We start from the raw sequence: 27,895 nt of genomic DNA, 5'->3' as shown, positions 1-27,895 counted from the left end.
AGCCCTTTCTCTTTCCTTTCGCCTCGCTGCTGTTTGGGAGTATCACTTCTGGGGCCTTGGGCCTTCCGTGGTAGCAGATATCCTCCAGTCCACCTTTAGGATGAAAGGACAGATGGTCCTCTTGCCTAGCGGGGCGGAGGAGGGCGCACAGCGCGCAAGGGTGGGCGGGCAATTAGATCACCGGGAACGCTCCGGGGGGGCACTCTGATTGGGCGGGACAGACGGAAAAAGTGTGGGAGTTATAGGCTGGCAGGGATGGTGGGCGGGGCGTAGGCCGAGCTGCTCAGCTGATTGGTAGGTTTTGGATCCCGTTTTCCCCTTTCCGCCCCTTGGCTTTTCTTGAACGTGGGCAGCCCTTTAACTCAGCTGCGCACGTGTAGAGGAAATCAACTGATTGGAAGGACTTTAAAAGTGAGCGAGGGAAGAGGTGAAAATAGCTTAGTGTATCGTCCATCTTTTAATCTCTCCCATAGCCAGATTTTAGTTTAGACTAATTTGAGGTTATGGGGGCAATAGCAGGGGGCAAAAAAAACTAGGTTGAAACCGACAAAGGCAGGGTGATTCCAATCCAAAAGGGTTGATCCGGGTTCCTGCGACTCTTAGTCTGAACCAGTTAGGAAAGCAATGATGTGTACACTGTTAAGAGACTCTCGAAGTGACTAGGTAGAAATGCGAGGCCCCAGGCTTCCCACCTGCTTCCAGTCTTCCTTGTGTAGTGGTATCTTGAGCTGGATCCCATCTGACAACCCAACCCACTCCAGGCTCCCTGAAGTCATGTGCCTGCCCCAGTGCTCTGATCTGCCCACCCTCGTGCTTGTTTTGCAATGTCTTCAGCTATCCAGTCATGTCCAAAATGTGATTTCAATTCATAGCTTTTATATCTCCAAAAGCTTTGTCAAGTGTTTTTCCTTTGCTGTGTGCGTGACCACTTAAATATGAAACTGTTGCAAGGTATTTAGAGTTAACACTATTTTCAAGGAAAAAAAAAAAGGCAAGTAGAACAGAGAATGAGAATGCATAACTGGCTCCTCATTTCAGGTATAGTGGTTTGCCGACCCTTACATTGAAACTTTATAAATGATCATTTGACTTTTGAGTACAGGAGGATTTTCAACATCACAGAAGTGCTAAAGGAAAGAGAAAGAAAATTATTAAGTAGCACTCATGTTGATTTAAAATCGAATGGCCTAAACTGAAAGAGTTTCAGAATCATTGCTTTTCTCTTGCTTCATGTAGATTCCTATCAGGACATTGCTTTTAAGCAATAGGTTTTCTTAGCCACAAACTAAGAAAATAGGCTAAACATATGGGAGTGGAATCAATTTGATCAGATAGTGATTGTTAGAGGTGAACTGCTTTCTCCCCACCTGATTCATCACCCAAAAGGTAGATCTCTTGTCTCTTGATGTGATCTTGACCTTGCCTTTTAAGAAAATATTCCTGAAATTTCAGTTTTTCTGTGGCATCTTGGAGCATTGTGTAATGCAAGCATTTATAAACTGTTGGTTGGAACTAAAACATTGAAATTCAAATATTTCAAAAAGGATTGCTTATTTATTGGAATAGTCAATAATATATTGTTATGCTTAAGATCCAGAATTTATAAAGGTTTAGTGTTAAAAGTCTACCTTGGGACTAAAGGGATATAGCCACATCAATGTTTATAGCAACATGATTCACAGTAGCTAAACTGTGGAACCAACCTAGATGCCCATCAGTTAATGAAGTGATAAAGAAAATGTGGTATATATACACAATGAAGTACTATTTATCATTAAAAAAGAATAAAATCATGGCATTTGCAGGTAAGTGGATGGAGTTGGAGAATATAATGCTAAGTTCGCCAATCCTCAAAAACCAAATGCTGAATGTTTTCTCTGACATAAGAATGCTAATTCATAATGGGGTTGGGTGGGGAACATGGGTGAATTAAATGAACTCCAGATAGTAGGAGGGGAAGGGAGGGGTCATGGGGGTAGGAAAGACAAAACGGTGGAATGAGATGGACATCATTACCCCAACTATGTGTATGAAGACACTAATGGTATGACTCTACTTTGTGTACAACCAGAGATGTGAAAAAGTGTGCTCTATATGTGTGATATGAATTGTAATACATTCTGCTATCCTATATAACAAATTAGAATAAAAAATGTCTCCCTTGGGGTTGGGGTTATGGAGTGGTAGAGCGCTTGCCTCTCATGTGAGGCACTGGGTTCAATTCTCAGCACCATATATAAATAAATGAAGAAAATAAAGATCCATCAACAACTAAGAAAGAGTATTAAAAGAAAAAAGTCTGCCTCATTCCCTTCCCCCAGCCACACAATTCCCCTCTTAAAAGGGAATGAATGTTAAGAGTTTCTTGAATCATTTTTTTATCAACTAATATCCCTCTAAAGGATTGATTCAATTTTTAGAATAGGCATTTTTGCAAATGAATTCATACTTGTTGCTTTTATACTTTTAGAAAAGATTTTAATTCCACTCCTTGCTTATTCCTCTCTTTTTTTTCCATTTCCTAATTTCATGTAGTGTAGACCTGAATTCACAATTACAGGCTTTTTTACCTTACTGACTGAATGCATAATTTTCTAAGTTGCGAAATGGTGAAAACACACTCCTTTCAGCTTATGGTAAGGATTTAATTAGATAATATTTAGTCCTTTTGATCTGTTCCAAACCAGTATTCAATGCTTAGCTCTCTGTTTTTCTAAATATTAAAGAATAAAAGTCAAAAACAAACCCATGATTCTAAAAGAAATGGAAATTTTGTATATGTGAACATTTTCTTGATAGATGAACAGAACTCAAAAGAAACTGTTTTCTCTCTTTGATCTGTATCTTTGGAGGCAATTGAATGAGGTAGAAAACTATAATGGATTGGCATTTGGAAGCCTTGAGTTCTTATTTTAGATGTCAATATCACTGAACTGTGTCACTGTTAAGAAACTTTGCTTTCTTTGTAATGTGAATGGTGACTTAGATGATCGATTTATAAGTCTCCTTATTGTTTTTAAAATGTGTGATTCTAGGTTGGTGCATTGGCACACATCTGTAATCCCAGTGGCTCCAGAGGCCGAGGCAGAAGGATTGCGAGTTCAAAGCCAGTCTCAGCAAAGAGGAGGTGCTTAACAACTCAGTGAGATCCTGTCTCTCAGTAAAATACAAAATAGGTCTGGGCATGTGGCTCAGTGGTCAAGCGCCCCTGAGTTCAATCCCTGGTACTCCCCCAGACCACCACCAAAAAAAATGTATGATTCTTCCTGGTTGACTGAAGGTATTGTAGGGGACATATGAGGCAGGGCACCAAAGATAGCAGGAAACAGTTTTATTTGGTTGCAGCCAGGTTCAGAGGGAACAGATTTTGCTGTAATCAATTATTCCCCTGCACCCCAACACCCCAGGATCAGGTAGTTTCAGAACTTTATACCCAGCGTGTAAGGGGAGGGGCTCAGAAGTTCACAGTCTGCAGAAGTTCACCTAAAAGCAGCTTTTTCTTTCACTGTTTTGGACTAGTTAACCCTTCAAGGACAACACCTGAGAAGGGGAGAGCTTCTTCGCCCCTTTCTTTCCTCTCCCTGCAAGCTGTTACCATGGAGCCCAATTGGTAATTTATCTTAGAAATGCAGACATCTCTGTGAAGCTCCAGCTCAAAGCTAAGAGGCCTTGTTAAAGGATTTGTCTTTTAATTATCACATTTTGCATTTGCAAACACACTTTTACAAACTACTACATTGGATAAATGTCTGTGAAAAACTAGTAAAGGGGCGTTAAGCACCTAAAGTGCTGACTTTTCACAGGCCAATGGCCAAATAAAATAGATGGAAAATAGGAAGTTTACCTACATTGAACTCTTTTGTAGAGACTCTTATGCTGATAGACCTAAAATCAATTATGATGAAGATTTCTGGAGAAGCTAAGTTACGATGTTCTGTGGAGAAGGGGGTGCCACTACAAAGAGTGTCCAGACCTTCTGGTGAGTTCATAAATGTGCTTATTTTAAGCACATACCTATACAGCTCTCTTCTCTTTCATTTCGGCCTTAGGTTTTCATTCTCTCCATTCCTCTTTACTGAAAAATTACCGGAAAGAATTATCTCCACCTGTTAGTTCTATTTATTTATCATCCATTTCCAATCTGTTGTAACCTAGTTTAACTTTATAATTTTTGTGAATCTGCTTTGGAAATTTAAAAAATTTATTTTTGTTTGGAACATCATGCAGTATTATGTGATACCATTGTCCTTAAAATGTTTTCTCTCTGTGTTTCAGAGAAGATATTCAGACTAGATTTTCCTGATTCTATTCTCTAACCATTCTCTAGAATTAATGTAAATAGTTCCATGTGACTAATGGCTACTCTACTGGACAAAACAGCTCTAGTGCTTCCTGAAATACAGGAATTCATAAGAACTTATCTTCTTTTGTTTTGTAATCTCTTCAATGTGTAAGAAAAGCACATCTCATTGCTTCAGATGCCATTTCTATACAAATTATCTAAATGTTTCTTGCCCTGATTTCTGGCTTTATATTTTCTACTACTTACAGAGAAGCTTTGCTTGGATGCTTCATTTTGTCAACTACAAGAAGCATCAATAAATAAATCATTTGCCCTCCCCATTCTTTCATTTTGTGTAATCCTTTTGTTCTTATATTACCTTTATTACATTGCTAGTGACCCCACTTGAAGCCTTAAACCTTTTTAGGAATTTAATAACCCTACCCACCCAAACAAAAGTGATTATACACATATATTCACATGGAAACAGAAAATCAACTGTGAAGCCTTCAACAAGACCAACTTTATTGTAACATTTTTATGTTTTTCTGCTTTTCATTCCTAGTTGAAATATGAAATACTTAATTATCTGGGACATAACATATGCTTAGAAACATGACACATTTCTTATTGTCTTAATTCAGGCGGCTATAACAAAACAGATTTGTTGGGTTATAAGCAGTAGAAGTTTGGTTTTCACATTTCTGGAGTGTGGATTTACAATCAAAATGCCAGTATGATCACATTCTGGTGAGGGTCCTTTTCCAGGTACAGACTCTTGAGTTTTTATAGTACAGTCACATGGTATATACAAGCAAGAGAGCTATATGCAGTATCTTTTAGAAGATCTAGCCACCTCCTAAGGTCCCTACATCTTAATACCATCACATTGGGATAATTATTTCAACATATTAATTGGGGTTATGGCACAAACATTTAATCAATAACACCTCCTTTTTTCTCTTTTATCTATTTCCCTTGTCTTTTCTGAACCCCATATTTGCTTCTCAGATGCCTTCCCTGTCCCTAGTATCTCTCTTCTTTGTGTCACTCATGCATTTAGATACCAGATTACTTTTTGTACAGCATAATTACAATTTCATTCTGAAGCTCAAAGACTTTTATAACCTTTGCATTTCCACTATAATGTTAAATGTCTCTGTTCTCCTGTATCTCTCCTCACCCATGTCCTTTATCTTTTTGATCCATATTACTAATAGTAAGATGTGCTTGAAATTACTTATGGTACTCCTTATGTTAAAATATAAGCTCCATGAGGTCAGAAACTTTGTTCATCTTGTCCTCCCAGAGTCTAGCAAATATTTGGTATGATGGCTAATTTTATGTGTCATTTTACTGGGTCATGGGGTGCCCAGATATTTGGTAAAACATAATTTTGGTTGTATTTGTCAGGGTATTTTGGATGAGATTAATATTTCAGTTGATGGTTTGAGTAAAGGAGATCACCATCCCAAATGCGGTTGGCTCTCATCCAATCAGTTGAAGACCTGAATAAGACAAAGCCTGACCTTTCCCTGAGTCTGGCTGTCTTGAGATAGAACATTGATCTTTTCTGCTTTGGACTTGAACTGAAACATTGGCTTTTCTTGGTTCTCAAGCCTGCTAGTTTTTAGGTTGGAACTACACTTTCAGACTATGACACCAGACATCAGCTTATATTTCTTCCTGACAACTAACACATTGCCATAATTACATTTTGTTTGTGTACTACCATGCTTAATTCTGAGTCTTTGAAGGGTGGAGTCCATGTTCTAATCATCTTTGTACTCCTGCATCTATTACAGGATTGGACATATAGTTGGTGCTTTTTAACTTGTTTTCCCACCCAACACAATACCTGAAATATGGTTGATGCAGCATGAAGAACTCATTGAATGAGTTCCTAACTGCTGCTGCATTTCCATTACTCTTGCCACCAATGTGACCAAAACCACTAGTGTCAGCTAGGAAACAAACTCATTTGCTACTCCTGCACCAGAAATAGTCAGCTTCCAATACACCCACCATCATAGCTGCTAGTTCTAGTCGCTAGCATGCTGTGACACTGCTCCTATCTCCACCATTGCAGCTGCTTCCGAAGGGACCTGATTGGTTTGTACTTTGTACACTAATGCTATATAGAATCCTCTGTTATCCTGGGCGTTTTTTCCTCATACTGTTAGTTTTTTTTCCCTGATTCTGATTATTTCTGCCTTATGACAGAAGTTGTTCTGTGATAGCATCAGCTGAGTGGGAGGTATTGCTTTTCTGCTCAGGGAAAATGTCATGTTATGTTTCAATCAAGTGGATGTTCTTTTTGCTGTCAGAATTTGTTGACATTTGTCTTTAGGGAATCTATGGTAACTCTAGTTTCCTCTTTTTCTCTGTGAGATTGATCAATCTATCATCTGTCATACTCATATGCCATCTTTTTGCCCACTCACACAGATTTATAAAATCTTTCCATCCTTATCAGTTTAATTCATTGCCATCCACAAGAATTTGTGTCATTTCCAATGTAGAAATGTTTTCTTGCACTTTAATTTATAAAGATATTACATATTGTAAGAGTAAAAGAAATTGAAGTTAAAGTGTAAAAGACCGGGTAACGTAAAGTTTCTAAGCTGCAAAGCCTGAGTTAAAATGTAAAGGACCAGGTATTGTTAAGTTCCTATGCTACACCCAAAACCTGAAATTCCTGTAGCTGTTAGGACAATTCCCGGGACTTCCCAGTAAATATTCCCCCTCGCCATCTAGTTGTTTAATAACCTAGGACCCTGTGCAGCTTGGCACGTAGGCATCTCAGGGCCTAAACCAATCAGTTTGAATGTGTACCCCTCTTTAGAACTGACCTATCACCCCTGCCCGACCTGTTTCCGCCAATGAATGTGCTAATCAAGTTTGAGAGTTGTTGTTCGATTTTCCCGCGCCTCATGATGATTTGTTCTGATGTATGCAAAGCCCCCGCCCTCCCCAAAAAGTGTACTTAAGCACTGCTTAACCTCTGCTCTGGGCTCCTGGCCGCTCTCCCTTCTTGAGTGAGCCTGGAGCCCCAGCGCGCTGGATTGGATCCTCAATAAATCCCCTTTTGCTGTTGCATGAGCCGGTCTCTTGGTGGTCTCTTCCTCCGACGTTCGCTGGACCCTTACAATATGGATTATGCCATTGTGCTCTGCATCATGATGCTGGGACATGAGGTCTGACCTAAACTTTGCTTACCCAAGTCTAACTGAGTCTTCCTGGAGAACAGTGCTCTGTTTTATGACTTGCATTGCTGAGAGCCATAGCCAAGTAGGAATGACGAATGGCAATTTCTTTGTCAGCCTACCCAATATTGCTTAGAGGGAGGACTCTCCATTGTGGAATAGGGCTTGCCTTGGACCCAGGTCATTTGCAGTGACATTGCATGAATGTTTGAGAAAGGTGACCCTGCTGAAGGACCAGGGTGGATCCGGGTTTAGGGAGGATCCTGCTGGATTAGGGCGGTTCCAGGTTTAAGGTGGACCCTGCTTGGAATAGGGCATATCCTGCTGCCTCAGGCGCCCGCCCGCTCCTTGAGTTCCCGTTGAGTTCTCACGGGATTCAGAGAGTATTTTGGGATGCAGAGCAGAGTGCCGGTGAATTTGCCCCAGAACGTGCGTGTAGAGTGCTGGTGACAGTTCGAGAATAAAGAGTTGCTGTTTGAATCTACAAGGCTGTGAGTGGCTCGTGATTTTGTGCCCAGCTAGACTGCGGCATTGCATGAAGACACTGGTCCATTGCTAAGTGAAAGGCCTAGAGTGATGCATCCATACAAAATGACACTTTTAAAATTCACTCCTGTTAGACTGTTACCCCTGATTATGTAGTCCTGACCTTTGCATTGGTCTAGGCTGGAACCTGAAAGCCTCTGGGCTATGCTTTCCTAGATTTACCTTTTGTTATTTTTTCATAGCCAGTAGAAAATAACCTCATCTCCAACAATGAGATACTCAATTTTATTAAATTATGAATATAAACTTAAAGCCACAAAAATAGTTTCTGTACATATGTTCCAGATATATATTGCTGCTTCATAAACTTCACCAAAACTTGATGGATTAAACAATTATTTTATTAGCTTTCATTATTTTGTTGCTTTTGAATTTTGGCACAGCTTGATAGACTGCTGCTATCAACAGAGATTACTCAATGATATTCAGTTGGTGGGCAAGTTTGTGTGGAAGGTTCAAAATGGCTTAATCAAGGTTAATCAAAAAGGAGAACAACCCCAGTGTATCTGACCTATTCAAGTGAGCCCTTGAGGGAGGTTAAAGCTATTGGGAGTGAAAAAAGCACTCCCAATGAAAAACCAGCCTCTACCTCAGAGCAAAGCCTGTCCAAGGAAGGGACATGACCTTAGTCCTTGGAAAATCCCACAGAGCACTCCTAAGCACATTCCCACCCTGCTAAGTTGTTTATCTACAAATAACAGGAGAGATCTGCTGCGCCAGGTGTCCCTGACTCAGTCAGGCTAGGTGGGGATCCATAGCAGCCCCCTAGCAGCCACCAATCAGCATGAGACAGGGAAATACCTGGGATGCCAGATGACCCTCCCAATGGTTTATGGTGGTTAATAACAAGTTGGGAAACCATGTAGTTCAGCATGTACACCCCTCTTGGCTCAAACCAATCAGTTCAAACGAATACCCCTTTGTACTGACCAATCACCCCTACCCAACTTGTTCCCGCCAGTGAATGTGCTAATCATGTTTTAGAGTTGTTATTTGATTTTCCCGCGGTGTGTGATGATTTGCTAAAAGAGGCTATGATGTATGTGAAGTCCCTGCCCTCTCCAAAAAATGTATAAAAATGCTGCAAACCCTGGGCTCGGGGCCTCTCAGCGTCACCAGTTGCTGTGTGTGTGCGCGGAGGACCGAGCTAGCTCGCAATAAACACCTCTTTGCTGCTTGCATCGATCTTGGGTCTCTGGTGGTCTTTGGGGGTCCCGAATTCGAGCATAACACCAATCTTATGGAAGTGAAAAAGCAATAAGCTATGGAAGGGCCGGCCACATGGAAAGGAACTCTAAGACCTGAGAGTGGTCCCTAGCCAGCAACCAGCAAGAAAAATGTCCTACCCTACAAGAAACTGAATTCTTTTAGTAAACTTGGAAGAAGACTATGAGCATCAAATACTTTGATTTACATCTGATTAGACCTTTAACAGAGGACCCAGCTAACATGTATTTAGACTTCTAAGTTATGAGAACTGTAAGATAATAAATTTGTGTTGTTTAGCTGCTAACATTTGTGATCATTTAGTGGATTATCCTACCTTATATCATAAATCTGTGATAATTTGATACATAGTAATAGAAAGCCAGTAAAGTTACCAAATAACAAAAATTAAAGGAGAATTCTACCTGATACCACAAATAAAATTACACATAGTTTGAAAACCTATATGTAGAAAACAAAAGCTTTCAGAAGAAAATGTAAGTGAATATCTTGATGACTTTGTGATAGGATAAAGCATAAGCTTATAAAGAATGTGTTTGTCTATATTAAAAGATTTCAACTTATATAAAACATGTGATACTATAATTTGAGAGAAGACCTATACTGGGAAAAGATATTTGTGATGAATATGTCTTGAGCAACTAATAAAAAAAAAGGTTACTCTAAAAAAAACTTACAGAAGGTTAATATACAGTATATGGAAAATAATAAAGATCAATTTTAAAAAGCTCTGAAGAAAAATGAGTAAAGGAATAGAAGAAATGAAATGAAAATGGCCAATAAACATATAAAATATCCTTACCTTCATTAATAATTAGGGAAATACAAATAAAAAAACAAGAGATTTTATTTTGCACCTGTAATGCGATAAATTTTAAATGTGGCAAAACTCGTGTTTTGCCAGATGTCAGGAAATGGAATTATAAATTGGTTGAGCTACTTTAAAGAGTAAATAGTATGATTTGAGTGTGTGTGTGTGGTGGTTTCTGCCCTCTTGGGACCAACTCTCAGTGTTTAATAAAAGACAAAAATTAGTTATCACCAGTCCAGAAATTTCACCTGTAAATGTAAGCTCTAGAAAAACACTGCCCAAAGAAACAAGGTTTAGAGCACAGCTGCCTTTTATTGGCAGAAATTGGAAATTAGAAGTCCACCAATAGAAGAATGGATTAATTATTATAAGAATTAATTATAATACCCTAAATCCATCATCCACAGCAAGATATAAAAGTTTGCTGCTAGCTGGGCGTGGTGGTACGTGCCTGTAATCCCTATGGTTTAGGAGGCTTAAGCAGAAGGATTGCAAGTTCAAAGCCAGCCTCAGCAAAAGCAAGGCAGTAGCAACTCAGTGAGACCCTGTCTCTAAATAAAATTCATATAGGGCTGGGGAAGTGGCTCAGTGGTTGCGTGCCCCTGAGTTCAATCCCTGGTATCCACCCTGCAAAAAAAAAAAAAAAAAGTTTGCTGCTGTCCCAGAAGCTTCTTCCATGTTTCCAATCCAACTTATAATGTACCTTCAACCTCTCATAAGTAACCATTATCTTCACTTACACAGTAATGGTTTATTTACATTAAAAAAATGTGAAACCCTATATTGTGATTTAGTCTTACCCATTAAAAAATGATATACATTTTTAAATTAAAAAGAACAACAACAACAAAAAAACCCCAAAAGAATGAGTTAGTGTCTATATAAAAGTGTTTACAGAGAGCTAGCTTGTTCCTTCTACCATGTGAGGTCACAGTAAGAAAGCACCATCTATGAATCAGGAAGAGGATCCTTACCAGACACCAAATCTACATTGCATTGATTTTGTACTTCTCACCTATAGAACTGTAAGAAATAAATTTATGTTATTTATTTAAAAATGGTGTTTTCTAAGTCTCTCTTAATCTGCATTGGTGGCTGGATCTACAGTCAACTCGAGTCAGGTTTGATTCCTTTGCAAGATTATAGAATATAGATGACATGTGGTTGTCTCTTTGTGACAACCAGCCCAATATTTCAATGGAATTGACTCTGTAATGGAGGCACAAAATGCTGAAACTCTACTTTTAACATCTCATTTTCATTTATTAGTTGGAATACTTTTATAATGGAAAATTGAAATTATAACTGGCCTATCTTTAGTAGTCTAGTTTTCTTGCTCTGTTGAGTCAAGAGTTTCCAAGATTGTTCTTGATCCACAAGAGATTAATCCCTTTCTTCAATAAGTCATTTTGTTTTCTTACTACTACTTTTTTTTTCTTTTGTTGTTAAATGATAAATAGCACTTCAAGACTACAATTTGGGGCCTAGAGATGCTCATTGACTTTTGGCTCATCATTGTTTCTAGTCTTTTTCTATCAATAAGAGTAAGGTTATAAATAATATCTCATGAGATATTATTTATAAGACATGTCCAGATTCATGTCTGTCACTGTCTATTTTTCTGGGTGTGAAGTTCTTGGACTTTTTTTTTTAAATTAGGGCATTTTAATTATGCATAACAGAAGTCTTTCATCACAGAGGTCTTTTATTGGTTAAATTTATTACTGCCTCAATCACAATATGGAGGTGATTCATAACATAAAATTTCTTAAAGCTAAATTTTTAATTGCCAGAGTCCTTTTTCCCTAATCCCTAACCTAGGGGAATCACAAATGTGGTCTAAATCTCTATAATTATGTTACTTAAGGGATGCTTTATAAAATTTTCATTTATATAGTTATAAAATTATATTTTATTTATATAATTATTAAATTTCTTTTGAGATGTGAACTTTCATTAGCATAATCCTCTCTCTCTCTCTCTCTTTATTATTTGGTACTGGGGATTGAACCCAGGGACTAGCCACATCCCTATCCCCTTATATTTTTTATTTTGAGAAAGGCATTCGCTAAGTTGCTTAGGGCCTTACTAAATTGCCAAGGCTGGCTTGTGATCCTCCTGTTTCAGCCTCCCAAACTGCTGGGATTACAGGCATGTGTCACTGTGACCAGCAAGCCTCTACATTTATGAGCAGGTTTTTATTAATGAATGTATGTTTTCATTTCTCTAGTATAAATGCCCAAGTGCAATTTCTGGGTCATATGGTAGATGTATTTTTAATTTTAGAAGAAATTGGAAAACTATTTTCCAAAGTGGTTATAACATTTTTCATTTCCACTAACAATATATGAGTGCCCTAGATTCTTATTTCCTGTTCAGCACTTGGTGTTAACACTTTTTAAAAAACATATCATTTTGATCGTTTTGGAAGTGTTATCATACTGTGGTTTTAACTTTCCTTTACCTTATGACTAATGACTTTGAAAATCTGTTCATGTACTTATCTTCCATTTGTATATCTTTCTCAGAGAAATGTCTTTCAGGTCTTTTGCTCATTTTCTAAATGAATTGTTTGTTTTTTGTTCTTTTAATATTGAACTTTGAGAGTTTTTTATATATTTCTAAACTCTACTCAATTGTTGTATACGTGGTTTGTAGATATTTTCCAAGTCTTTATCTTGTCTTTTCATCCCCTTATCAGGATATTTCACAGAGAAAGTTTTAAATTCAATGAGACACAATTTGTTGACTTTTCCTTTTATGGATTATACTTTGGTTTCAAGCTTTAGACCTCTTGGCTTAATTTTTGATCTCAAAGATTTTCTGTATGTTTTTTCCTATTTTTTTATAGTTTTACAGTTTCCTTTAAGTCTGTGGTTTATTTTGAGTTAATTTTTAAAAATGAAATATGGAACATAGATCAAGTTTCAGTTTTTAAATTATGAATGTCCAATTGCTCAAGCACCATTTTTCAAAATGCCATCTTTCCTCTCTTGAATGTTTTGCATCTTTTCTAAGTTCAGTTGTGTGTGTGTGTGTGTGTCTGTGTGTGTGTCTGTTTGTAGATTGTTCATTCCATTTCATTAGCCTTTGTGTGTTTCTCTCCATCAGTACCAGAGTCAAAAGGGAAGCTCTCTTTGGTCCTGTGCCGCTGGCCACATCTCCTCCAAGGGTGTCCAGGGATCCGTTACGGAAAGCAGATGGTTGGGCTTCAAGTGTGGAGTAGGGTCTCTTTCATTCCAGGGCTTCCAGTATAGGCCAGAAAAGCTATTCTAACAATGTTGAGACTTGACACATGCTGTTGCAGCCCCTTCGATGTTTTATGATTATTATAAAAACCTTAGCCCAGGAAAGGGGTGGGAGAATCATCTTTCTTTCATGGTGTTAATAAAATGGGCTTAACTCAGAAACAAATGAAATTGACAGTCTAATTTTCTATTCTGTTATCAAAATCCTTTTTCTTTCTGGGGTCAATTTTTATCTTGTTGCTTTGATAAAATTATTGGTCAAAGATTTAATGACTTCCCCTTCCTTCTTGTTTTAGGGGGTTTCTAATACTAACTTTAGATTTGGTGACTCAATGAAAGGATTCATAGGGCCCAGCTTATAATTGTACTCATGGCTAAGATTTATTACAGTGAAAGGATACAAAGCAAAATTAGTAAATAGGAAAGATGCATGGGCAGAGTCTGGAGGAACCCTGGCTAAAACTTCCAAGAGTCCCTTTCCAGTAGAGTCACATAGGACATGCTTAATTCTTGCAATAATGAGTTCTGACAACATGCACAAGGAAAGTTTTTGCCAGGAAGTCTTAGTAGATACTCAATAACTAAAATTTTTATTGGCTGCTGGTCATGGAAGTACACTCTGCCTGGCTAGTACTGAAACTCTGAACTCTTGGAAGAAAACCAGTTTTTCAACATGTTATGACTTGAATCTTAAAAGTCCCCGAAAGGTCATGTGTTAAAGACTTGGTTGCAAGCCTGTGGAGTTATTTGAAAGTGGTATAAATTTTAGGAGGTAGAGTCTAATGGAATGAAGTTAGATCATTGGAGGTGGACCCTTGAAGGGGGTATTGGGATCCGGCCCCTCCTCTTCACCCTCTCTTTGCTTTGCAGATGACATGGGGTGAGAAAATTTGAACTCCTTTAACCTCTCTAACTGTGGGATTTAACGTTTCAAACTATGGGCTCAAGTAGATCTTTTCTCCATTTATCTCAGATATTTTGTCACAGCAATGGAAAATTGACTAACACATAGCATAAATCATTTTGGTCTTACAAACAGTTTAGATCACTCTTAATTCAGGGAAAGTTTAATATCATTGCTGAAACTACCCTCTGAGTTCCTAGATGCCACAAAAGGCCAACTTTACAAGTAATCCTTTCTAAAGACAGGCAGTTTTGGGCTTATTATTGAAATCCCCCCCCCCAACTTTTTTTTTTATATAGTCTATTCTCTTGGCCAGGACATTTTATAGCAAAATTATTATCAGTAGGACCCCAAGTTACAGAGTGAAAACTATCTGCAGTATTAACTTCATTTGAAATCTATGAGTCCTGGATTTAGCCAATTAGAATAAGTCCCATTAACTGTAAAGGCCAATCTTAGAATGTCATCTGGGTTTCTCCTGAAGTTTTTGTATTAACCTTTTTTAACCTGACAAGGTAGCAATTCAAGCCCATCATAACCCTGTTTAGTGAGTTAAAGCTGACCTGCATGCCTTTTAGGGCCCAGGCAGTCCATGATAATCTAAGTGCACACTGAAGGGTACAATCCCAGACAGTTTACTTAGAAACAGTTTGCAGTTAAGTCACCTGTGAGGACCCATGTTAGTCTAACAATGCAAGTTAATAGGGTCCCAATGTGGCTTCCCACTGTGGGGCGTTTTGTCTGAGGGCTTTCTCTATGGTTCATGCAGTCCAGTTGAGTCCTTGGTTTTAGAAGGACTATCCAAAGGCAGTCAGTTATTATAAATTTTGCTTGTCTGTGACATCATTTTATTTGCCTCATGACTGTGAACAAAATCTGGGAGTATTCTGAGCAAGTGTAGGGGACACCCCTGCTGTCTCATAGTCAGCTCTGTTAGGTATGATCATAGACACAACCATCAGTTTAGAGACCAGACCTCACAGCATCTTGGTGTTCAAGAGTAGTCATGAAAAGCACATCATGATGGTCTGAGGTTGTGGCTCAGTGGTAGAGCACTTGCCTAGTATGTGTGAGGCACTGGGTTCGATTCTCAGAACCACATATGAATAAAATAAAGGTCCATACATCTAAAAAATATTAAAAAAAGAAAAGTACATCATGAATGCCTTCCTTCCACTGCATGTCCCCAGGCACTGTTTTTTGTTGTTGTTGTTGTTTAGTTTTTCCTATTATTATGAAATCAGTGTGTTTCATTTTGAAATCAATCTTTTACATTTTTTTCTTAATCTTTTTTTATTTTCATCTTGATCTTTTATTAGGATGGGTTGGGTACAAAGGGAACAAAGCAATTTACACACAGACACATATATCATGTATATATCATATACACACACACACACACACAGACATACATACACATCATGTTCAGGAGTTTGTTAGGACAAAATTCTGAATTTTCAAAAATGTTCAGAATGTGCTTAGAAAATCTCCACCCCCTTTTTTCTGGTCATTTATCCAGAAAACTGCCTGGAAAAGATTAATCTCTGTCTGGGGACAGCTGCATTTAATAATCAACTGCTTAACTAAACAGAGTGAGCAAATTGGTCAGGCTCTCAATCTAATGTTGAAAATTTCAAATAATCTGGAAAACTGAACACAAATTAAAACTCATGAGACAACCCTGAGAAGGAGTCAAGAGACCCATCTATCAGAGGTGATTGGAGTGACCTCACATCCTTGGGATGTGCTCTCCTCCAACTTGAGAGAAACACAAATTGAGATAGAATTCTCAAGAATGGATTAGTAGCTGTGATGTTAATGTTATGTGTTAGTGTGGCCATGGGATGTCCAGATTAAATTAAACATCATTTCTGGGTATGTCTGGGAAGATGATGATGAGGTCATCAGTTGAATTGGTGAACTCAGAAATATGGGTTGCTGTCCCCAGTGTGAGTAAGCATCATCCTACTCTGAGAGCTTGAATTGAACAAATTGTTTGCTTCATTGCTTGAGTTGGGACATTTAATCTCATTTTCTCCTGGTATTTGATTTGGATTTACACAATTGGCTTCCCTGGTTGACATAGCTTTGGATTCAGATTGAACTATATCAACACCTGTTTTGGTCCCTCAGGTTGCAAGTGGCAGATCTTGGGATATCTCAAATTCCATAATTGCATGAATCAATTCCTCTTATTCATTCCTTGTCCCTCATATGTGTATGTGTATGTGTGTTGGAACTCTCTGACCTGAGAATTTCCTTTTCAGTTCAAATAATTCACTTGAATCCTTGTTTTTAGAAGGAATGCCCAAAGGGAGTCAATATATTGATTCAGTTTCTCTGGAGAACCCTGACTCCTATTGATTCTGTTTTTCTGAAAGACTCTGACTAATACAGTATGCCTTTGAAAGTCAGTAGAGGAGAGGTAGGGGAGAAAAGGGGAAGGAGGGCAGGAGAGAGAGGGGAAGAACTGGGGAATAAAATCCAAGGGGAGTTATCTTATGTCTTTTTTTAATAACAAAGACAGCCAATAGCAATGACATACAGTTATAATTTTTCCTGAGTCATTGAGAAACAGCCTTCCTCCAATTATTATAAAAATATTACAAAACAGCAAGCATGAATCTCTTTTAAATCAAGAAGTAAAAATTTTGCAAGCCATTTTAGGCTTTGATTATTTTATTTTTTATGTAAGTATAAATCATGGTACCATGCTCTAGGACTAGTGCATAGTTATCAAGCTTATCTTTTCTTTTTTAGCTCCAGAAAGGATTTTTATTTGACAAATCACCAAGAATCTCCTTATGAAAATGCAAGATTTCTCCAAGGTCTGTGGAATACTGGCAGAATGGTAGAGAGACTTGCTTCAAACCTGACTGTGATGCTTAGCAACAATTTCACCTTGGGCAAGTGATAAACTACTTAAATCTCAAATTCTTCATCTATAAAATGTGACACAAATCTCCCAGTGACAGGTTTTTTATTTTATTTTGGTGCAAAATACTAGTACAGAATAGTGGGTTTCATTGTGGCATATTTGTACATGCATAGAACATAATTTGATCAGTTTACTCCTCAATATCTCCCAGTGCTGTTATAAAGAACACAGCATTTGTAAGATACTCTGCTCCATATGCAACACAGTAGAGGCTCCATAAATTTAATATCCTCCTTACCTTGAAAAAAATGACTGAAAACAGGGAAGATAAGTTCACAGAAGCTTTTTAAATATAATAGCCCTTACTGGAAATGACCCATGTTACAGCCCTAAATGACCATACATTACTGAGTAAAAAAAATTGTGGGATATTCATGCAATTCATTACTATGCCACATGAAGTACTGTAACTGAAAAAATGTGGACAAATCTCACAGATATAATGTTGGATGACACACAAAAAATAATAATGTACGGTGCCACTGAAAGAAAGTTCAAGTATAGCCAGATTAATCTAAGGGAGTGGAAGTCAGGAGTAGTAACCTTTTAAAGGGAATATGGATTGGAAATGGGACAAAGGGAGCCTGATGGGGAACTGGGAATGTTCTGTCTTAACTTGTGTCATGGTTGGTAATACAGGGTATACATAGTAAAAATTCACCCAAGTGGTGTACTTCAGATTTGTACATTTTACATGTATATTATTTATATTGGTACACACACATATATAATACTTCAGTACAAACTGCTTGCCTTGACACAAGAGCTAGATTTCCTGTTAATATGTATTTGATTTATTAGGAGAGTATCCAGATCTAGAAACGGGTTGCCAACAGCTGGCTATCTTGCAAGCTGCTGTCAGTCTGTCCTTTAAATGTGGCCTTATTTCAGTGCTGGCCTGACATATTATGAGAGTCATGCTTCATCATCATTGACAGCTGGAGATGCCATCACATGCCATTGGCAGCAAAGCACAGGGAAAACCAGGCAGTGGACTGTGCTTTCTACCCTTAGGCTGTGAGGCACAAGCCCCAGCAATGGGAGGATTAAAAGCCTCTCAATTTAAAAAGGGGGGAGGGTAGTGTGGGCTGCACAATTTATAAATAGACATTGCCCAAGGCTGCCTGATGATGAAGTGGTTGTTAGTAAACCTTTCTCCTTTAAGGATGCCATTATCAGAGACCATTTAAAAATATCAGCTTCGTTTTGTCTTTTCGGGGAGAATCCTGGGTTTCAAGTCAGCCCTGTTAGGTGATATTTCTCTCTGTTAGACTTAGGAACAGGACTTCAATGTTTTGAATCACCTTTAAATGGAGCACAAAGATGATGATGATGATGATGTATCTTTTGCCAAATGGATGAGCAGCTTCTGGGGTCACAGCTGGAGAGAGGAGGATGAGAGAGGACCCCGGGAACACCACCGACCACAAGACGCCAGTTACAGGAAAACCTCCCTGCCCTGCCCAGTGAGTTGTTATCATAGAACCAAGGGAGAGGTGGAATGGGGAGGGGATTTCTCTTAGAGAATTTTTTGAATCTTTATTCATATCCACAAAAATCCTTTTTATCATTTCATCTTGTTCTTTAAGTGACCTGATTTTTATCTATTGGTAATGATTTCCTTAATCTTAGTAATCTAAAATATCTTTCACTGCTCTTCAGAGCTCCTATAAGCCTGGCATAATCCCACAGCATGGCAGAATTCAAGGCAAAAGAAAAGAAACTTGATGTTATAATTAGTCTGTGTAACACTGTCAATCAATGTGTAATTTCTACTAGTCACTTTGAAATACTGAAAATAATTCCCCTATTGGTGCCAAGACCTCTGAGGAGTTAGGGATTCCATGTAACAAATCACTACTATTGATATATGTGATATACTTTTTCTGGTGTTTCCATTTGGTTTTCTGACAAGAGCAGGAACCCCAACTCCCCAGTCCTCAGCCCTGTTTTCCCAGGGCTAGGCAGAGCACCAGGTGTCTGGTGAATGAAGGGTTAGCAGAAAGCTGTGGTGAGGAAAGTGGGTGGCCTTGCCAGGTGTGGGCTCAAAACAGGTATCAGAGTGTTTATGTCTGCCTACTGTGGTGCTGGAAGACTCCACAGTAGACATACATGTCCTCTGCTTCACTGTCACACAGCAGTAAAATGGCTTCTCTCTTTCCAAGTCACTTAGAATTTCAGCTCCAGACACTGCTCTCTAACCCCCGTTTCTGCCAACTCCCAAACCAGAAAGCTTAGGGGTAAATTTACTTGATTTAATTTTTAGTTTTAGGGTTCCAAGATGCATAATGACTGTGAATTATATTAATATGTGCATGGGAACCTCTTTTAGTGCCATTGGTCAGCAACTTGGAAAATGAGACCTTTTTAAGACCAAATATTTCACAGTACTTCTTGGTGCTTCTGTTTCCTTAAGTGAAGAATATTTAACAGGGTGCGCTCGGAGAAACCTTCCAGCTTTAACTTTCCCTCATTCTGTTTTAAACAATAGACCTTCATCTACAACTAAACAAATATTAAAAAAAAAATAGACCTGCTTATCATGCTCTCATTTAATCTAAATATAATTAATGTTCCACACCTAACAAGGTGTCCATAATGTATGATAACAGGAGTATGGAGACACTCCGGTTTCTAGATGTGAGAACAAGCATAAGTAAAGGGAAATATTTTGATTTACTCTTTATCACAACAGTGCCTATAGCCACAGGAAAAATGAAAACAAAGGAAAAAATATGGTTTACAAAATATAGTTTTTTGAATAAACTTTAGCACCTCTCAAATTTTAACTTAGATAATACACCCTATTTAGAGAATTCACTTTTAGTTTGCAATATTATTTGCCTTTATGCTCTTGGGAAATAGCAGATTTTATTTGTATAATGTTTCTGAAGCATCCATTAAATATTATTTATCTGAATCAATAGGTTAAGAGTACCTGAATTAATAGGTTTAGAGCATCTGAGTCAACAATGAATTTTATAATGATCAGTCTAACACACATGCATTCACTTATGGAGACAAAATATGGGATAAAAATTATAATCTGACTAAATAGAAAAGAGAACATAGAAGCATAAACATAAATAAAAGGATGCCGAGGAGTTATACACAAAGTCCTGGAAAACAGAGAATCTGATTCTTCTTTCCCTATCTACATAATCCTATACATTTGTAAATTGAATCTGTATTGGATACTAACTTTTCATACCTCTAAATGTACTAAAATTTTTCTTATTTTGGAGATCTGAAAAAATTCAGTTTTTCAATTTTTTGTGTTTTACTTTGAGCTCAATGAAAATAACTTTAAAAGAGTTACTGTTACCCTTATTTTTCTTCTCTCTTAATTGCTCCAATCTAAGGCCATTTCCTTTCTAAATATTAATCTATTGATATTTACCTATTAATATCACATTTATAGGAAACAAAGAGCTTCTCCTTTCTTTCCTGTTTTGCATGTGCTTTCTAATGTGTCTTATCAGTCTTATGATCAGCATTAATTCATATAACATATTTATTGAGCCCTCACTATGTGCCAGACACAATCGGATGACAGGGTAAAAGAAGACATACATGATCCCCATGCCTGTGTAAATTTTTGGTCTAGTATAATATACAGATTGGCAGGATGAAGTATAACAAGGAATTAAAGTTTAGTTCTTCTCATAGAACATTGCTTTTTGTCCAAACCCATTATAACCTGTGATTGTTTGTTTAAAGCAAATAAAGAAATCTTGCTTTTTCTGTCCTGTTGTCTTTGGTGGAAAAAAAGGTGAAATCTCTCTTGGCTATTGAATATATCTGCCTTCCCTGTCCATTATCACAGAAATATAAAACTGAAGTAAAAATTTCCATATCATTTATTTAAATTTAAAGCTGTGAAAGATAATTTTAATGTTTATCCCTGATTGACCTAAGCCAGCTACACACTATCATTTCTACAGCAGTATGTCACTATAGGGGTGGTTCTCTTGCAGTTGTTTGCTATAGGGATGAGTTGGGGCTTGGCTCCTTTAAAGGTTTTGTCACAAACCTGGAGAGAAAAGGTATACTATAGCATTTTATAATTGATAGTAAATGGCTTCTTGTATTCCAGATTAGACTTGTATTTAACTTTTTGCTTTTAAAAGACAGAGTCTTCCTATGTTGCCTAGGCTAACCTTGAACTCCTTGGCTCACGTATTCTCACCTCAGCCTCCTGAGTATCTGGGACTTCAGGCATGCACCACTGCACCTGGATATTTGTGTTTAATTTTGACAAAGCACTACCGGAATCCTTAATTAACAATAGGATTTCAGTGATATTTCTCTGGGGGAACTTTTAGCTTAATGTTCTGTGTACTTTTTTTTTTTTTTAACAAGGTGCTAATGTGGAGGAGCTATCATAGAACAATGAAGGAGTTAAGAGCAGGACTGTGGAGCTTCCTCCTGCATTTTTCATGTATTAGTACCCTGACTCTGAGCAAATTGCTTAACTTCTCTCTGCCTCAAATATACCATATTTAAGTGGGATTGATGATAATAGCAAGCACCTCCTTAGATTGTTGTGAAGATCCAATGAGTAATGTATGTTCAGTGCTTAGGTCAGTGCCTACTACCTAGTAAGTACCTATTATTATTATTAGTCAGTGATGTTTAAACTTGGAAAGTTTTTTTTCTAGATGCTTTTAGTTAATTACTGCCAAAAGTTCTAGAGTTTTTAATTTCACCTTTCCCTTATTATTGTTTTTAAAATAATTTTTTATTTTAATTGACCTAATAATTGTACCATTTGGGAGTATAGTTCAGTGGTAGAGTATATCAACATGTATGAGGTCCTGGATTCAATTTGTAGCACCATGAAGAAAAATTTGTATGAATTTATGGAGTAGAGTGTGATATTTTAATACATGTATACAATGTATGATGATCATATAAGATTAATTGGCATACACAGTCCCTCAAACATTTATAATTTCATTGTGTTAGGAACATTAAAGATCCTCTCTACCAGCTATTTTGAAATATACAATTGATTGTTGTCAAAAATAGTTACCCTACTGTGCTACTGAAACACTATAAGTTACTCCTCCTATCCAACCTCATGGCCTTAACTGTCTTTAATGTTTCTCATATTACAATGGGAAGATAATTGGTGATTTTCTATTGAAGGTTGCCGTTTGGTACATGATTCCCAGATTAACATGTTGAAGCTTAATTCTCAATGGATGGTATTAGAGATGGGGCCTTTGGGAGATAATTAAGGTTAGATGAAATTATGAGGGTTGGGTCCTGATCTGATGGGATTGGTGGTCTTGTAAGAAGAAGCACCAGAGAGCTAGGACCAGAGAGCTGGCTGGATGGCTTGTTTACTTCCTCCTTATTTTTGTCTCAATGCACCCATGGCTTGCCTTCCTCCCAGACTCATACCTGGTCACTTTTTCATTTTGTACCTCATTTTGCACCACCTCACCCTTTCAATGGCATGGCCTCCCTGGTCTTTAGTCAGTGCATCCACTCTACTGCCCAGCACAGGCACTAACATGGGCAGTCCTCCCTGCTGCAGCTTCATATACCATCACCCCCTCACCTTTCTAATCTCTATGAAAATTGTTGATCCAAGACGAAGTTCCTCTGTCACACCTGGACAAAATTCAGAGCTGGGAAAGCTGGGAGCTCATGCTCGCTCAGCCTGTCTGAGATAAGAACTATTTCAAGGACTTCTTCAGGAAAAAAAAGCAAAAAAACAAAACACCAGAAAACCTCCATACACAACATGCTTGACATAGCTCACACACAGACACACATTTCTGTAACAGAGTTTAATCTTTAACATTCTCTTAGACTACAATTCAGACAAGATGCTTTCCCCGCAATGGTATCTCTACCAATAAGACTTCAGCTCCTGCCACTGGTCTAGAAAGAAGACCAATAGACTTTGTATCTGAGCAGCTTACATGATTTTTTTCCCTTTTTGCCAGTAAAATATTTTCTTATCTTTTCCTCTTTGGTTACACCTTTGGCTTGCCATGCTGTGCATTCCAGATTAAAAGCCTTTTACTCATTCCTGAATGTATAAATTTTTTATTATACTTGGAGAAGGAAGAAGTAAACAAAAATGTTTAAATCACTGTAGCAAAAAGATCAAAGGGAAAACCAGAGGGTGCCGTGATAGAAAGCAAGGAAAGAGTGTTTCCAGTGACCCCTGCAGGCAACTAAGTTGAACACCAGTCAATAATTAAGACCAAAAAGTGAACAGCATATGGCAATTTGAAGACCAATATCTTGGTGCAAAAGTTACATAGGAACTTTCAATGTTCTGCTGCTTTTCCAATTGTGATTTTAACATTGTTGTTATTGTGTTATTTTATCTCTATGTCTGTATGTAAACGAGATGTACTTATGTGCAAGATATTTATTAAACAATAATATGTAGCTATTGTTTTTTAGTTTTTGTCTAAAGCTTAATTTTATATTGCTTTTGGTGCACATTAGCTTTTTAATATAAATTATATTTTTCTTATGACTCTCCCATTATACTTTTACTTAGAAATTACATAAATATTAATCTTTATGCTATTTCTCAAATGTTTATGGTTTAACTAGAAATGTTTAAAAATCATTGGTAGATGAGTAGCAAGCAATTAAACTGTTCCTTGGATGTTCTATTTAATATTTTAACCAATGGATTCTGCTCCTTCATTGTAGAGAAAAATCTTTTTTTTTTTCTGAAACTCTTTTTTTATTATTAGTTGTTCAAAACATTACAAAGCTCTTGACATATCATATTTCATACAGTTGATTCAAGTGGGTTATGAACTCCCATTTATACCCCGTATACAGATTGCAGAATCACATCGGTTACACATCTACGTTTTTACATACTGCCATACTAGTGTCTGTTGTATTCTGCTGCCTTTCCTATCCTCTACTATCCCCCCTCTCCTCCCCTCCCTTCCCCTCCCATCTTCTCTCTCTACCCCATCTACTGTAATTTTTCTCTCTCTTGTTTTTTTCCCTTTCCCCTCACTTCCTCTTATATGTAATTTTGTATAACAATGAGGGTCTCCTTCTATTTCCATTCAATTTCCCTTCTCTCTCCCTTTCCCTCCCACCTCTCATCCCTGTTTAATGGTAATCTTCTTCTCATGCTCTTCCTCCCTGCTCTGTTCTTAGTTGCCCTCCTTATATCAAAGAAGACATTTGGCATTTGTTTTTTAGGGATTGGCTAGCTTCACTTAGCATAATCTGCTCTAATGCCATCTAATGCGATCAAGAAGATAAAATTTCAGTTAAATATTAGAAATGTTTATTAGTAGTTTATGGGCATCTTGTGTCTGTGCTAATATCGTACATTCTCTTTATGTTACAAAAATTTTAATTTTATATCCCCAGTTTCCTATGCTTCCCAGAATGACATCATGTGACCACCAACCTCGAAGGCATTCTCATGAGGATCAGGAATTCCGAAACTGTGCTCACATGCGATATTACAGGAAATGCTCAGTGGATGGGTCACTCAAGGAGTCACTGGAATCAAAAGGGAGCTCTCATTCCAAAATTCAGGAGTTTTCAGAGTCCTTTGAACAGCAACTGTGCTTTAAAACCAAACACTCTGTCTCTCTGGTATGTAACTGAGCTAGTACACATTTAAGCCCCTTGGGAAAGAAAACCCAGAGGTTTTGTCATCCTCAAGTTTGAGGAGCACAAATTTAACTTCTCCATTTACAGCTTGGTAATAAGATCAATGAAAACAACACTGAGTTTATTACAACTAATCTAAAATATTTTATTTTATGTCAATTTTAAGGAGCATATTATAAAATTTTTGTAATGTAAAATTAAAAATTCAAAACGTAGATTTTTTAAAAAATTTTCCACTGTAACAATCTACACACTTTTCTAAAGCTAGCTACAATAAACAGTGGGTTTTGTCAGCAAATTTTAAAATGTATATAAAGTATTCCCTAAGGTATTATCTCTAGCATCCCACACAAAGGGTACCAAAATTTATGAATGTTAAAGTCCCTTATGCAACATGGAGTATTATTTGCATATAACTTCCATACACTTTACATTCATATATTTTACATTTTCCCATTTACTTTTAAATTATCTCTAATTTTCTTATAATACTTTATACAATGTAAACAATAGATAAATAGTTATTATAGTATATTGATTAGGGAATAATGACAAGAAAAAGAAGGTGTATATTGTATATTCAGTACAAACACCATTTTGTTTCCTGGTTATTTTTCATCCTCAGTTGGTTGAATCCACAGATATTAGCCCCACAGGTAGGGAAGATTGGCTGTATCATTTTTTGTTTGGGGACCAAATGAATACTAATGTGTTGGTTTAAATTTCACATATTTGAACATTGAAAGAGCCAGAAACTGCTGTTGTGGCCTAATCATGACAAACAATATTAATTCTTTCACCTCAGTATTTAGAAATTCAATTGACTTATTTTTCTTATAACTTTCTGATTTTCTAAGTGATGAAATGAGGAAGTAAATTTCAAATCATTATTAATAAGTATATCTTGCATAGTGTTTATTCTTAATAAGGTAAAGACCAAATTTGAAACAATATTCACTATACTGTTTTTTGTACTGTTCTGACCAGCATTAGAAACATTTATAACTGCTAAACATGAATTTTGATCAGATAAATACAAGTGATGGGTCTATGAAAATCATCTGGCAGCACATGTACAGAACTAGTACAGTTTTTAAAGTTTCTTTTAACTTCTATCTAAGCGTCTTTGTTTTGCTTTCTGACTTCAATCAATGAATGGTTATGGATGGAATGAGACAATCTAGGTATAAGAAACAGTTTACACCATGGAGTAGCAGACACTATTGTGGTAATAAGACACCTCCACAATGTTCAGCTTGTAGGGCTGAGTTCTGCCACATGACCACCACTCATCACTGGATCCCTAATGTTTACAGTTCAAATAAGGGGGAGGAGAAGGGATTTTATCTGTTTATTTTTTAAAAAATAGAAGCATACATAGATACCATTACCATGTTTATGCATGTTATTTTTGCACAGTAATTCCTTTCAAAGAAATTCCCTGACCATCAACACTGAAGAATCTCCCCTTCTTGGGGCTAGGGTTGTAGCTTAGTGGTAAAGCACTTGTCTAGCACATGTTGGGCACTGGGTTCAATCCTCAGCACCACATAAAAATAATGAAGAAAATAATAGAGGTATTGTGTCTATCTACAACTAAAACTTTTTTAAAAAAGAATCTCCCCTTCTTCATAGTTCCCTACTATATATCACCGTCACCTGTTGTAGTTACAATTTTATTTATCATCATTGTTTACTTCCTTTTAGCCTTATTTACTGATGGTCTGTCTCCCCCCCCCCTCCCCCAGGTGGAATATCTAGAAGGTAAAGTCTCTTCATTTAGTACTTTATCTCCTAATCTTACAACAACACTGTGTGTTCAATAAATCAGTGAATAAATGTGGACCACGCGCCCCTGGCCTCCACCTATCCCACTTGGGCAACTTACTGGGGAATGCTAACATGGTTGGAAGTTATTTCTCAATACTTCGTTTTTTCACACAGTTCTCACATTAAAATTTAGTGCAAACTCTAATATTAATATAAGGTAATGAACACAGGGAAGTTAGAATCATTCCATATGTGATCTTGTTTTCCTTATCCAAAAACGCCAGGAGACTTAATTTAACTATACTGTACGTTCTTTAGCTTTGGTATGTTAGAGCACAAGAGTCATGGTCATGTGCAGGTTGGCATCCTTCTCAGACCAGCAGTGATGCCCAGGACCCTGTATTCCTTCTCTTTATGACTAAAACCTTTGGCAATATGATGATTTGGGGTTATGCTGATTTATTACTAGAAACTAAGAACTGGACATTGGCTACAGGGCAGGGCTTTCCTCATGTCTGGTGGTTGGGAGCAATGGGAGGCACAGAGCTTCTGGTGCATTTCTCCCCTTTCCTGACCCTTCTCTTTCAGGGACCTGAGAGCAGAAAGGAAAGAAATGAGAGAGAATGTCTGAGGATGGAGATAAGATCCCGCAAGAAGGTGGAAGAAGGAAGGAGCTCAGCCAAGGAAGAACCCCGAGAGGTATCCATGGCCTCTCTGGTTGAAAAAGGGCCGGAGTAGTTCTTTATTTTTATGTTGTGATGACGGGCGCCACTGGTTGTTTTGGGCCCAGTTCACCATTCCAGGAGGGCAGGATGGCAGCTGCAAAAGGGCATCCCAGATGCTGAGTGACAGAGGTGGGCGGTTGGAATGGGGCTCCTCAAGACGACTTGCGTCACCCTCCAACTGCTTCTGGCATCTTGCTGGAGTGTAATCTGCTTTCTTGCCTTTTCATGGGAATAAAAGGTATTTTAATAGAGTAAAGTAATTTCGGAAAATGCAAACGAAGATTTTTAAAGAGCTACCCACACATCTTCACCAACTCTTCTTCCATGACAACCTTGCAATTCATCTTAAATAAAAGTCATTGGTGTGACTCTTTAGATTTACTTCCTTTTAGAAGTAATTATGTAAGAATGTCTAATAGCCATCATTTAACCAGAACTGGTAATTACCATGCCAAGTATTATCCTGAATGCTTTAATATATTACCTAAAATAATCTTTTCTACCCTGAAGTAGAACCTTGTGTTATTCAGGGTTCTGCAGAGAGGCAGGACCCAAAGGATATACAGAGTGAACTATATGAGATAGATACATTTGGGGAATTGGCTCACATGACTA

General features: G+C 37.5%; 1 protein-coding gene across 2 annotated transcripts; it reads left to right on the top strand.

Annotated features, from left to right (window-relative positions):
• The first annotated feature begins 346 nt into the window (after nucleotides 1–346).
• Lnp1 (leukemia NUP98 fusion partner 1) lies at nucleotides 347–27,536 on the top strand. Of its 2 annotated transcripts, XM_071615828.1 has the most exons (7): nucleotides 1,591–1,805; nucleotides 3,036–3,127; nucleotides 3,866–3,979; nucleotides 16,985–17,130; nucleotides 18,434–18,628; nucleotides 24,537–24,767; nucleotides 27,144–27,536. In XM_071615828.1, exons 5-7 carry the CDS (start codon nucleotides 18,473–18,475, stop codon nucleotides 27,291–27,293), a joined length of 537 nt encoding a protein of 178 aa, XP_071471929.1. In that variant the 5' UTR covers nucleotides 1,591–1,805; nucleotides 3,036–3,127; nucleotides 3,866–3,979; nucleotides 16,985–17,130; nucleotides 18,434–18,472; the 3' UTR covers nucleotides 27,294–27,536. The 2 variants fall into 2 exon arrangements, with proteins under 2 accessions (XP_027799086.1, XP_071471929.1); XM_027943285.2 differs by lacking the exons at nucleotides 1,591–1,805; nucleotides 3,036–3,127; nucleotides 3,866–3,979 and adding an exon at nucleotides 347–411.
• Nucleotides 27,537–27,895: the final 359 nt, after the last annotated feature.

The sequence above is a fragment of the Marmota flaviventris genome, chromosome 8, assembly GCF_047511675.1.
Source record: "Marmota flaviventris isolate mMarFla1 chromosome 8, mMarFla1.hap1, whole genome shotgun sequence".
Lineage (NCBI taxonomy): Eukaryota > Metazoa > Chordata > Mammalia > Rodentia > Sciuridae > Marmota > Marmota flaviventris.
This window is presented reverse-complemented; position numbering and strand designations above follow the sequence as displayed.

Coding starts and splice junctions, on each gene's coding strand:
- Lnp1 (XM_027943285.2), top strand. CDS start 18,473: ATGGAGCACAAAGATGATGATGATGATGATGTATCTTTTGCCAAATGG. Junction 18,629..24,536: donor AAACCTCCCTGCCCTGCCCA/GTGAGTTGTTAT, acceptor TTATATCCCCAG/TTTCCTATGCTTCCCAGAAT. Junction 24,768..27,143: donor CCAAACACTCTGTCTCTCTG/GTATGTAACTGA, acceptor CTTCTCTTTCAG/GGACCTGAGAGCAGAAAGGA.